Genomic DNA, 12,633 nt, shown 5'->3' with positions numbered 1-12,633 from the left:
TTATCAGAAGTTTATTATTATTATTATCTTTAAAAATTTATTATTTTCTTAACTTTTAACTAGTTTATTTTAGCTTATAAATAAGAGTTTTAATTAGTATTCTTATTTAGTGTAAAGAGTAATATTAATTCTATATTATTTATAAGTTTTAGGAATCATAAAGATATTATAATTTTTAGTTATGAGAGAATTAATAATAATAAGGAAAATATTCTTTTTATTTTTAAGCTTCTTATTAACAAAAATAAACTATTTATAAATATTGTTTACTTTTTTACTTTATTTATAAATAGGTTTTATAATAATAAAATCTTTAAGAATAAGAGTAGTTAATACTTTTAATAAATCTATTAACAATAGTATTAGGAACATATCAATAAAAATATTAGTATAAGTAAACAGATATAAAATAGTTTTTATGAACTTCTTTAATAAAATTAAGAACTATAATAAAATTAATAAGTATCAATAATAAAGGGAAGGATATAAAATACTTATTAAGCTTATTAGAGGACTTTTAAGTGATACTAGTTATATAAGTAGTTTAATCTCTTAAGAGAGCTTCTTACCTAGTTTATAGCTAGAGATAGTATTTATATGTAGAAAAATAAGTTATTATAAATAGCTATATAATAGTAGCTTATAAAGTATTATTTTATATAATATAGAGAATTATAAGAGGTATTATAGTAGTATAAGTAAAAAAGTAAGACCTTATAAAAATATAAAAAGTTATATAAGAGAAGAAAAGTTTTATATATATTTTAAAAAAATCTTTTATTTTATTTACTTTTTAGTTAGTTAATTACTTTTATTTATAAGTATAAGTATATAAGTTAATATAGTTTATATATTTATAAAGCGAAATAAATATATTATAAATTAAGAGAGCTTATTAAGGGTCTTTTAACTATATTATAGGGAGTAAACTCTTAAACTATTCTTTCTTAAGAGGATATTTTTAATTTTATGTATAAATATTTTTAGTTTATAACTAAGCGTTTTTATATATATAAAAAGTATTTTTAGCTGTTCTTATAAACTAGGGGGGTATATAATAGTTTATTTTATAACATATCTTCTACTTTATATAGCCCTCTTAGTAAAGCTTATTAAAGGAGCAGGTTATTTAATTAGTATAAACTTTATAAGCTTATAATTTAAAAACGCTTAAGAGGGTAACTTCCCCTTAAGTAATACATACCTTTTTATGAACTTTTTAATTTCTTCTAATTGCTAGCTTTTAGTACTTCTTTAGTAAAGGAGTTATCTCTTATATAATAGCGTTTATAGATAACTTCTTTAGTTAAGAAGTTATCTCTCTTATAGTAATACTACTATAAGAGCTTTAGTAACTTATTTAGCTATAATATAATTAGCCTTATTATATATAGTATTATTACTACTAGCTTTATACTATATAGCTAGCGCTACTACTATTCTACTAGTTTATTCAGCTAAAGTATATATTTAACTTTATATAGTGATATTTAGAGGGTTTACTTATTAGTAGGAATATATAGGGTTTCTATACTATTTTCCTTAGTTAGTAGAAGGTATAAGTTAAAGTGCCTATATAGTGTTTTTAGAATTATGCCTATATATAAGGTGAATTCTGCTATAGTCCTTTTATAGGAGGGCTGCATTATAACTATAAACTTAATACTAACTTACTATAAAGTAGAAACTACTTAATATTAAGCTTACTTAATACTAAAGTATTGAGGTTACTCATATTTACTTTATTATAAATATTAAGTAATACTAAATAAATAAGGATAACTTCTTTAACTTCACTTTTAGTAATAATAAGATAGCTATATCCTATAATAAATTTTATATATTAGTTAATGAGCTAGTTAATAGAATAAACTTTATAATAGTAAACTTTATTACTATAAGCATATAAAGTAATATTAAACCTATTAAAGCTTTTATTGTCTCTAAAGTAATACCTATATTATTAATAAATTTAACTTAATTAATATTTTCTATTTAGTTTATTACTAAAAAGGAAGAATAGTTCTTAGTAATTTATGAAAGTAAATAACTTAACATTAAAACTTAAAAAGCTATATATTACATCTTATAACTATAATATTTTTAAAGACTACTTTTAGATATTATACTATAATCCTTAAGTAGTATAATATAGTCTTAATAGATTTAAAGAAATAATTATTTTTATTTAAGTATTTACTAAAATATCTTTAGTATAATTTCTAACTATATTAAGACTTAAGATACTATATATTAATATTAAGAGAGATGTTATATAAAAGAACTTAGCTTATTAGATATTACTCTAATATATAATACTAATTAAATCTAATATATAATATAGAGAGGTATTTAAAAACCTATATTTTATAATTACTATAATAATAATAATAATATCTTATATTATATACCTTTAATGGCTAATCAGTATGAAAATAATTATAAAGCTTATATATACTTAATAGGTTTATAATATATAATAGAAGAGATTCTATAAAGGAAATAAAACTAATATACTTAAGTTACTAAAGAAGAAGTGCTATATCAGATTAAACTAGGAAGATATATAGCTAGAAAATAGCTTAAATTATATTCTATATAAAGAACTATTAAGAGTAAAATATCTATTTAAGAAGTATATATATACTAATAAGAGTGATATACTAGTAATATTGTTTTTAATATATTTACTTTTCTTAATTTATGAACTACTCTTTAAAGCTATTTTAGCTATTTTATAGAAGTTTATAAAGTATCTATAAATATAAAAATTATTCCTAATAGCTTTAATCATATTTATATTAATTTTAAGGCTATATAATTACTATAAATTATTTTTATTAGTTATAGCTTTCAATAAATACTATTAAAAGATTTAAAAAGAGTTATTTTGAATATAAATAAATAAAGTATAGTTAAAGTTTTTAATATTTATAACTTTAGTTTTACAAATTAAGTTATTTAGCTTAGTTTTATTTAGTTTATATATATATTTAAAAAAAGAAAATAATATTATAATTATTATATATATAAGAAGATATGAAGAATAAGTGTAAAGTTTTATTTAAATAGTTAAGTTCTTATATCATAACTATAGGAAATTTTTTTAAACTATATAAAGAGTTATACTATTAAGTTTATACTCTTAAGTAAGAGGTTAAGCTATTCTTAAGCTCTAGCTAATAATAATTTTATAAATAACGCTCTTATGAATATATTTTACTACTTTACTATTTACTCACTTACTTTTTTCTATATCACTAAAATAAATTAAGTTAAGTATTAATAACTAGCTCTATTATATTTATTTACTTTATTAGAATTAAACATAACTTAAAATACTACTCTTAAGTTTAAAGTAATAAGCTAAAAAGTATGAAGTAAGCTATAATACCTATTTATATAACTTAATTAAACTACTAATATATATATAGATATATATATATATATCTGTATATATACTATAATATAGCTGTATTAGTAGTATTATATAATAGATTTTATATCTATTAGAACTAATTAATTAATTAATTAATTAGATTATTTATAACTTAACTAGTTTTAACTAGTTAACTAGCTAGCTAATTAAGATTAAACTAATTAAGTTACCTTACTAACTAAAACTAAGCTTATTAAGTTAAGTTAACTAAATTCACTAACTTAAGTCTAACTAGACTAGTTTAACTAACTAGTCGAATAAATACTAAGTAACTAGTTTTCTAACCCTAGCTGTATTAGCAAAAGATTTAATCGCAGCGATCTACTGTGTACGTATACTCAACCGAAGTTCAATCTATGGTTTATTCTGACAACATCTGTGGATCTTCTAGCATGAACTTGTCTTACAGAACCCGAACAAGGTTTAGTGAGGATAAGAACTGTGGAAAAGGGCCGTGAAGCGCTGAGACAGACCCTACTGGCTGAATTCGCACCACTCAATCTCCCAGCCCGATCTGACTCAAGTCGCAGCTGAGCCAAGTCCTCCTTCCTTGATGTAGCTTGCTGATGCCCACGGCCAAACCTCCTCAATGGTTACATGGGTGGCCGGAAGACATGCGTTCTGAGCCAGTGCTTGACCGGGAGGCTCAACAGCAGCGGCGCGCCAGTAGCCTTCGATGGTGCCAGGTTTGCAGACCGATCCAATTCCCGACTCGGATTGCCACGAGACCCTCTCCAGTGAAAGTCCTTGCCAAATAACCTTGAACTGCAGAGAAAGACCTGAGACCTTCCGATGGCCAATGATAGCCATGACTCGGGGACAATGGATCCATCCACCATTGAAGGCGAGGACTGCTTCGTTCCGACCGCCAGGGAAGCGATTCCAAAAGTCAAGCACCTTGGAGTGGGCCTGCCAAGAGATATCGTACTCAGACTTCCAGGCTGTGGATTTATCTGCGTATCTGACGTTCAGCTCAACGCCATCGACGACGTCTACCCTGTATCCGAGGATGGAATCGATGACATCAGCGAAGGTGTTCAGGCAATCTGTGGTAGCCTTTTTTTTGCGGTGGCATCGAAGGTCAGCAAAATGTGTAGCGATCAGGTGACATGAATGGACGAACATACCTCGGGGGGAACCGCATGGTCTGCAACTTCTTGTGCGGGCCGGGCGGCGTCATCCTCCTAGGACTGGACCCGAACTGGCTTTGGCACACGGCGAGATCGGGCCACAGGAGACTGGGATTATGGTGAGAAAGGGATATACCGGCTTGGAGGTTGAGATAGCTTACATCATCGAATGAAGCAGCGGCAGCAGGGGGCGCGTTTGGCGAGGCGCGTCTCTGAGCCTCTAGAGCGAGGCGTTCCGCTTTGTTGCGTCGTCTCGTCTCCCACCCTCGCCTCATGGCTTCGCTACGACTGATGGAAGTCATGGTTTGGATGTGATGCGACGATTTTGAGGGTGAGATAGCGTAGGAGGGGGGGAAAAGTACAGATTTTACGGATCTTGAGATGACGGAAGGTACCTAATGCTCGCTCAAGCATAGACAAACCCCCACACCCCTCCTCACCTGGGCTTGGACAGGGGACTGCCCGTGCGCCGACACAGAGTGGGTCCTTACCAGGTCAGGCAGGATGCAGGGAGTCAGTGCGCGCTAGTGGCGGGGATCCTTGCCCTGCGGCCAGCACCAGGTCTTGGGGGGGGTAAAGGGGGGAGGGCCTAATACGACGTCGCTTTTAATGCTTCGAGATTTTGGCCTGTGACATGTTCGCCAGGAGCATAGTATGCATATGGATCCTGAAGAATTTGTTACTAATTGACGAGTGTGTGACTGGGAGGTAACAAGGGATAAGTAGTACCTGCCTGCTTTCTATTTTGCCCTAGGATGTATGACTGGGGGGAAATCTATGCAAAGTCGTCGTTATCCCATCAAGTGCTACATAACGCCAGTACATGGAGTACCCATAATTTCTCCAATTCGGGCCTCATTGAATTTTTTGATTTGTCTAGAAAAAGTGTCGATCAATAGAAACAACATCTGATTAGCTGTACCCCGCACATCTAAGTACTGGCGTCATGTAGCACTTGATGGGATAGTTTCGAAAGTTCCCAGGGACCAGCTGCTTGTATGATTGTTTTAATCTTCGTTCCTCTTTCTGTTGTTGCCTTCCCAGTATGCTGGGGGTAAACACGGCTGGAGGATGATTGGTTTTTCCTGTATTCACCCTGCGGCCGCTCTCACCTCCCAAGCGACCCAGAAGGCTGATGCCGAGTGTGGGCGGTGGACAAACAACCCTTCACTTGCAGACATCTTGCTTCTTTTCGACCAATCATCCAATCAGCCAACCAACAAATCGGCTGAACCTCATTTAAGTCGCAGCATTATTTCCCGATGAAACTGTCACCCACATCGCCACGGAGGAAACAGGGCCGCCGTCGTCCTCGGGATGAAAATTCAGCCAGAGAGCTCCATAATAAGACCATTTTGGAAGCCATGAAGACCCAACATGATGCTCTCTCACAAGAGGTCGGCAAACATGGTGCTAGGATCAATACTCGCTGGCGCTCATTCACCGGCAAAGAACGGGCTCAATGCTTATCGACAATCAATGGCACCAAAAGCTCCCCAAACCGAAAAGAGACTTCTTGTGAAGACGTCTTCTTCGACATACCAGGCGTCAGCCTCCGGCTGCAAGACGTCACTTCAGACCCGGAAGTGCTTCTGAGATGGCTCGAGTGTCACGTAGCAGGGACTGCTGGGGGACAAGTCAGGTAAGTTCATACCGCAGGCAATCGAATTCCATGCCCGACTTCCAACGAAGTTCGCAAGAAGATGATCCTCGACAACCCCGATGAAGTCCATGGCACTGACGAAGAACTTCTTGATGGCAGCCGCAGCGTCACTCTGCCAGAATCCGAACTTGACCCAGGAGAAAACATCCACTCACCATACGCCGCCCAATTCATCTCCCTCCAAGATCAACTGCACGTGCTCAAATTTCTGAATGAAATACTCACTCGAGTGCTCAAGTTCTGCCCCCGAACCAGAAAGAGAGAGGAGCGACAAGCCAAAGAAGAACTTCCATCCGAAATCTCCCGACTACAGGTCAGAGACGCATCAGCACCACACAAGCTAGAATATAAGGAAATGCTCAGCGCTCCAGTCCCGCCGAAGACAGTCAACTTGGTCACCGCTGAGGCATTCTGGACCATCATGGGAAAAGACAGAGCGAGGACAAGAGTAAGCTAGAACGCCTTTGAGAGAGCAATGGGATATTTAGGGTTTTCAGTAGCACGGTGCTCCGGTTCAGCAGTGACTTTCACTCCGGAAGCTGGAGCGATGGAGAAAAGATCAATTACACTGCACCGTCCTCACAACGGACAGATCGAGGGATATCGCAGCCTGATACTATCAAGACGACTGGGGAAGGTCTACGGATGGGAAGAGTCAACGTTTGTGGTTGCTTGACGAATTGTATTTGGAGATGTCGCTCGTCCTTTTAGAAGCGTCACGAGGCCAAACGTACATTGGAGTATTACCTGGAAACATTGCATCTGGATATTCCCAAGGGAACCGTTGACTTCAAATGTGGGTGGGTCACCACAGACGGTGTAAATGAGGAATTGGTTTTAGGAGAAGAAATACCTAGTGCATCAAAGTATCGCAAGAGACAGGTAATCACAGAAAGGGAAGGCAGCATATGAACAAAGTAGATGATTGGATGAAGGGCTGGAGCCTTGAGCAAATGTGTCACAGTATGGTAGAGGAATGAAGTAGGCGGGCAGCAACAAAAAACCTTCAAGGCGGGCCCTTCCTGGACGACATCGGGAAGATGCAGGTAGATCACAGAATCAGGTGTGCGATTGAGCCAGCGCCTGCCTTCCTTCTTAGTATGCAACAAACAGACCATTCTTGGCCCGCTTTCACTTCCGTCCCCGTGAAAAATTTCCCATTACCGCCTTTCGACTTCCATCCATCCACCACTCTCTGCTCTTGCCCTCTTTTCTACCACGAAAGAATTTTCCTTCCTCCTCTTTCCATCTTCCGTCCACGAATTCTTCGAGATTTTAATTGCAACACAAGCCCACTCCCCGACTTTCCACCTCCAGTCAATCTTAGCCACCACGCCCACTCACAGCCCATCTCAGATCTTAGAGAAACCCGCTTGGTATGTATCATTGATCAAGCTAGGTCTTGTGTATAAACTGACAGATTGGACGGTAGATAACGTACATCAACAATCACGATGCCGCGCAAGACCTCTGCTGAGATCATCATCGATGCGATCGTCGAGAATGGCGACGCCCCCATGGACCGTGCTGCCCTCCAGGACTTCTTCATGGACCGAACCAACTCTTTTGTCGACTTTCGCAAGCTTTGGGAGTTCTACGAGGCCTTCATTGGAGGTTACCATATCACCGCTAGATCACTCAACACCATGCGCTCCAAGGGGGGCAAGGCGTTCGCTGCAAAGATAAAGGCTCGTCTCGACTCTGAGCCTGGTGTTGTCCCTGACCACCTCATCGAGTTCTTCAGTAAACACCAGTACATTTGGGACTCTTCCCTAGGAGATGGAGACACCCAAGCTGAGCCTGGCCGTCTTCCCAAGGAGCTTCTTGACCAGCTCAAGAGGATCTGCCCTGACCGCGAAAGCTTCCAGGGCCTCTTGATGAAGCAGATGACGGCTCAGTCCGTGCCGTCTGGTATGGACACCGAAGTGGCAGCCAAGCTCATGAGAGCTCGTGCCAAGGAAGTTGCAGAGGAAGCCTTTGGAAAGGACGAGTCGGTCACTGATGGGCTCATCGCCGCAGTCAAGAAGGGATTCTGTCCTGGTTTTGAGGTGACCAAGGCTTTCCGCGGCTACGGCTTCGAGGTCATTTGTCACCGAGACGACGTCGCCAAGCTCTTCGACATCTAAGTTCACCTCATCACTACCTGTGGTGTCGGCCGAGACACGCTCAACGAGTGGATGATCTCGGGCAAGCAGACGCTTGGTCAAAACATCAAGGCCGAGCTGGAGAAGAAGCAAGACACCATTCCGGCCGATCTCATCTCCTGGTTGGATGCGAACCAGTATATCTGGGCCCGCGGCAGCATTGCCTACTCCGGCCAAACCAATGCGTTTATTCGCCACCCTGGCGTCAAGGTTGATTTTCAGCGCTTTGTCAAGCCGGTCAAGCCCGAGGAACATGCCAAGATCAACCAAGAGATGCAGGAGCTGGTAGACTCTTTCCACAACCTGAAGCCTGGTGAACCGGAATTCGACCTGCAGGAGGAAATTGAACGCAGGGCTAAGAAGTATGGATGCTACCAGGTGGCTATGACTTATCCCAAGAAGGGCGAGATCAGTGATGAGAAGGACAAAATCGACACTGAGGGCAAATAGATGCATGCGGTTTCCCCCAAGGGAACATCTTCTGTCTGCCACAATAATGCGAGAAGGCTGGATCACAAGCTTGATAAGATGTCACAAGGGATATTTGGAGGTAAACTTGTGGGTTCTAGCGACCGGTAGAAAGGGACGGACGATCTTGCCGGGGGAAAGGGTCGGGTACTCTAGATAGGTAGGTAGATTTGGGACTCCCTGCACGCAATGACATGCGGTTTCTCAATCGGTTCGAAAGTGAACCCCGCTCTTCCTCGTTGATGTTTGCTTCCTGAGTAAACCGAGCCAAGTAACAAGATGAGTGAGACTGAGTGATTGTCGGCCCAGAAGCACCCGTCGCACCCCTGGTACACTTCCCTGCGACTAGGTACATGGAGTCACCAATGGAAGAAACCAACAGGGCAATATCACCGAAACAGCCGCACGAACAACCATGACGTAGGTGAAATAAGAACGACTGGGCATGATCTCAGTCCTGTCCGTTACTTCCTGGGATTTTGATGACTGGTAAGAAGGTGTTTATAGGGCATATTAGTGATGGTGCGGCGGCTTCAAGCAGCATGTTGCTTCAGGGACCGTGAAGCCCATTTGGACTGCCTGTGCCGCACCAAGCGTTCCAACGAGCTCTACAACACGGCAAGTGGTGACTACGTGCCGCTTAGCAGATCAGTCGGCTGAACTGGGTCGGCTGAAAAGAACTACTGCCAGGTCTCTCTGGTTACCAACGCTGCAAACAAAGTTGATCGCAGGGAATAATATGACCAAGATTTGCCGCTTTCCAACCTGGGTTACGCTATTTAGTTGAAAGCTGGAAAACGCCAAAGGTCCCACAATCAGCCGTCATTGGGCAAAGCAAGCAAACATCTCAAGCCAATAGACGCCAGACTCAGCGAAGACGGCCCAACCAAAACTGTGTATCGGTTACTTCGTGCTTCAACCTGAACCCGCTCTGGAAGCAAACTTGACAAATGTGATCTCCACTTTCTCCACTATGTAGTCCCATGTCCGGGTTTCGCCTTGCGTGTAATTATTCCTAGTTAGCCAACGTTCGTGTATTGACCTCTTTTGGCCGGGCCATCAGACGATTAACCAGGCACTTGCTTCACAGATATCCTTGGGCGGTGAACATACTATAAGTAATGAATCATCGTCAACGTTGACAGAATTCTTGATGCCTCCAATCCAATTAGTTTTCAGCATTGCTGTCTCTCGTATCTTGCGAACCATCTTTTGGGAAGCCGGCTTCATTGCTGCTGCGGAATACCTTCAGCCTGTTGCAACTTTTTTGTTTTCAACGATTATTATGTCCTCTTCCGAAGAGCCGCAGAGGACCGGCTTTGACACCGCCGAAGAACTCCACCCCACTGAGTTTCTGTCCGATAGAGCGGAGGTGAAATTAATGAACTCTATGTGTGCATCCTGGACTGACGTTCGCTTCAGAAACCATCGGTGAAAGCCCACGTTGGGATCAAGGAGCTTCGACAGGCCATACCAGCTCATTGCTTCAAGCCTAACCATTTCTGGTCATTTTTCTACCTCTTCCGCGATCTTTCCTACGCAACACTGCTCTTATATCTCTATGCAAAGATTTCGGAATTCGGCTGGGAAGCACCGTACTTGTGCATCAAGTATTTTGTGCTTCTGACTCACAGCTTTGTCCAGGGCCTAGTTTGGACCGGCCTATGGATAATTGCCCACGAGTGCGGCCACAGCGCTTTTTCCACGATAAGCGCCGTGAACGACATCATTGGCTTCATTCTTCACTCATTTCTCCTTGCCCCGTACTTCTCCTGGAAGTCGACCCATCGCCGTCACCATATCTACGCTGGAAATATGGAGAAAGATCACAACTACGTGCCGCCTCTTCGAAACGAGTACGCAGCCAAGCTCAGCTTGGAGCCTGGAAAGCTAGACGAACTTGGCGAAGATGTACCAGCCTGGCTTTTCTTGAGAATTGTACTGCAACAAACTGTCGGCTGGGTCTGGTATGTCCTGACCAACATCGCGTGCGCGCCGTCTGCCGTAATTAAACCAGGAATGCCATTCTGGCGACATAGTCACCTGGATCCTTGGGGATCTTTGTTTAGGAGTTCCGAAGTCACGGCCATCATTCTTTCCGATATTGGATGCTTCAGCACGCTCGTCGGCCTTTGGTTGTTGTACAAGTACACCGGAACATTTTCAGATGTCTTCTGGCTGTGGATTGCGCCATGGATGTGGGTTAATCACTGGATTGGTAAGTAAAGCCGAGCAAACAAACGACCTTCACTAGCTCATCTGCAATATTTGATAGTCATGATCACTTATCTCCACCACACCCATCCTGATATCCCAAAATACACCTCTGAAGAGTGGACATTCGTCTTGGGCGCAACCGCCACCATGGATCGGTACTTTTCATGGCCATGGGGTTTTATAGGGGTGCACTTCTTCCACAATATCTCCACGGACCATGTCGTTCACCATCTCTTCTCCAAGATCCCCCACTACTACTCCCGGGAAGCGACCAATGCCATCGTCGCTGTCCTTGGGCAGCAGTATAACAGAGGTAACTTCAGTATCAGTGAACTGATTCTTTCATTCACAAGGTGTCAGTGGGTCGAAAGTGACGAGGTGAAGGACAAAGAATATTTTACTAATAGATCTGCGGGAGACAAGAAGGCTGGCTCGCCAGGCGAGATGCCTCGGGGTCTGTGGTACAGGGGAGGGCCGAGCCCAGCCCCTGAGTATAAGATGAGGATGGGTACCAAGTGCGCGCTGCCTAGCAGAGGGATTTAAAGCAAATCACTTCTTTGAACGTCAAAAGATTGTTGTCTGGTGTTTTGGACATTGAGACGCAGCTTTGTAGAGGTTACCTTTTGGGGGGGGGGGGGGGGGGCTTGTTGACAGGATCCTCGGCAATGGGCCTCTTCCGCGGAATTTCAATCATTCCACAGAGACTGAAGAGGTGAGATTTAGACCCAGGGAAAATAGTGGGCTCAGTTCACATATGTAGAAGTAGAAGGAAACAAATCATACCGGCAGCTTGATAGGAAACTTGGTTTCAATGTTGTGGTGTAGTAAGCATTCACGGGTGATAAATGCGACTGTCTTCAACAACCAATTAATCAGAAGCATATAGTTCGATTTCCTTACCAACTCAGTGAAAATGCGGCAGCAAGATGCGAAAGTCAGGCTGTTCATAGAGAACCCCGAATGTGTGCGGCCGTCCGGGCCGGGTCCCGAAGTGGAGAGTTCCGGCTGAAAGATTGTCTGCCTTGGAGTATGCTATTCCGATGGACTCGTGTCTTCGGGTCTCCAGGTTCCAGCTGTGTTCAGACGTTCGTTGCGGAATTGAGTTCTATGTAGAGTTCGGCGCTAGTTGCCCAGCGGATGTCCGCTTGAGTTCATCCCATTTACTGAACAATAAGGCCCTGAATGGTAGGGTTCAGGGTTCGCTGTCGTATCTAAACTCTGAAGGATAATTTCCAACTCCGAAGTTCGCCTTCGTGAAGACCCGTCGTTAGGAAATACCTCGACGAAATAACGATGCCAGCTGGGCGAAACCGGAGATGGGGCGTCGCCGGCGAAGGTCGATGGGAGCTCACCTGAGTCGTTTTCTGCCGATCCATGATGTCTCAAAGTAGCTGTTACCCATTGCAATACCACAAAGCCGTGAAGATGTCAAAGAAACGGGCGTCTTTTGGCGCGGAGGCAATCACTCTCTAATAAGGATTTGAATGCGTTGCAAGCTCAGAGGCAAGCATCGTATGTAACTAAATCCAACGAAAGGGGACTTTGAATCTATCTAATCTAATATCAAGAAAT

The 12,633-nt window shown here is 41.2% G+C and overlaps 2 protein-coding genes across 2 annotated transcripts; one reads left to right on the top strand and one right to left on the bottom strand.

The window, feature by feature from the left end:
- Window positions 1–3,958: 3,958 nt before the first annotated feature.
- Window positions 3,959–4,871, bottom strand: COL26b_014047 (uncharacterized protein; the record flags this gene model as incomplete). Its single annotated transcript, XM_053186627.1, has 2 exons — window positions 3,959–4,485; window positions 4,559–4,871. 2 exons carry the CDS (start codon window positions 4,869–4,871, stop codon window positions 3,959–3,961), a joined length of 840 nt encoding a protein of 279 aa, XP_053029431.1.
- A 2,815-nt stretch (window positions 4,872–7,686) lies between these two features.
- Window positions 7,687–8,826, top strand: COL26b_014046 (uncharacterized protein; the record flags this gene model as incomplete). Its single annotated transcript, XM_053186626.1, has 2 exons — window positions 7,687–8,320; window positions 8,360–8,826. The coding sequence occupies 2 exons, from the start codon at window positions 7,687–7,689 to the stop codon at window positions 8,824–8,826; spliced, it is 1,101 nt and encodes a 366-aa protein (XP_053029430.1).
- Between the last annotated feature and the right edge of the window lie 3,807 nt (window positions 8,827–12,633).

Source organism: Colletotrichum chrysophilum, assembly GCF_026319265.1.
Source record: "Colletotrichum chrysophilum strain AFK26 chromosome Unknown scaffold_286, whole genome shotgun sequence".
Classification (NCBI taxonomy): Eukaryota; Fungi; Ascomycota; class Sordariomycetes; order Glomerellales; family Glomerellaceae; genus Colletotrichum; species Colletotrichum chrysophilum.
The sequence above is the reverse complement of the archived record's forward strand: the minus strand, read 5'-3'. Positions and strand labels throughout refer to the sequence as shown.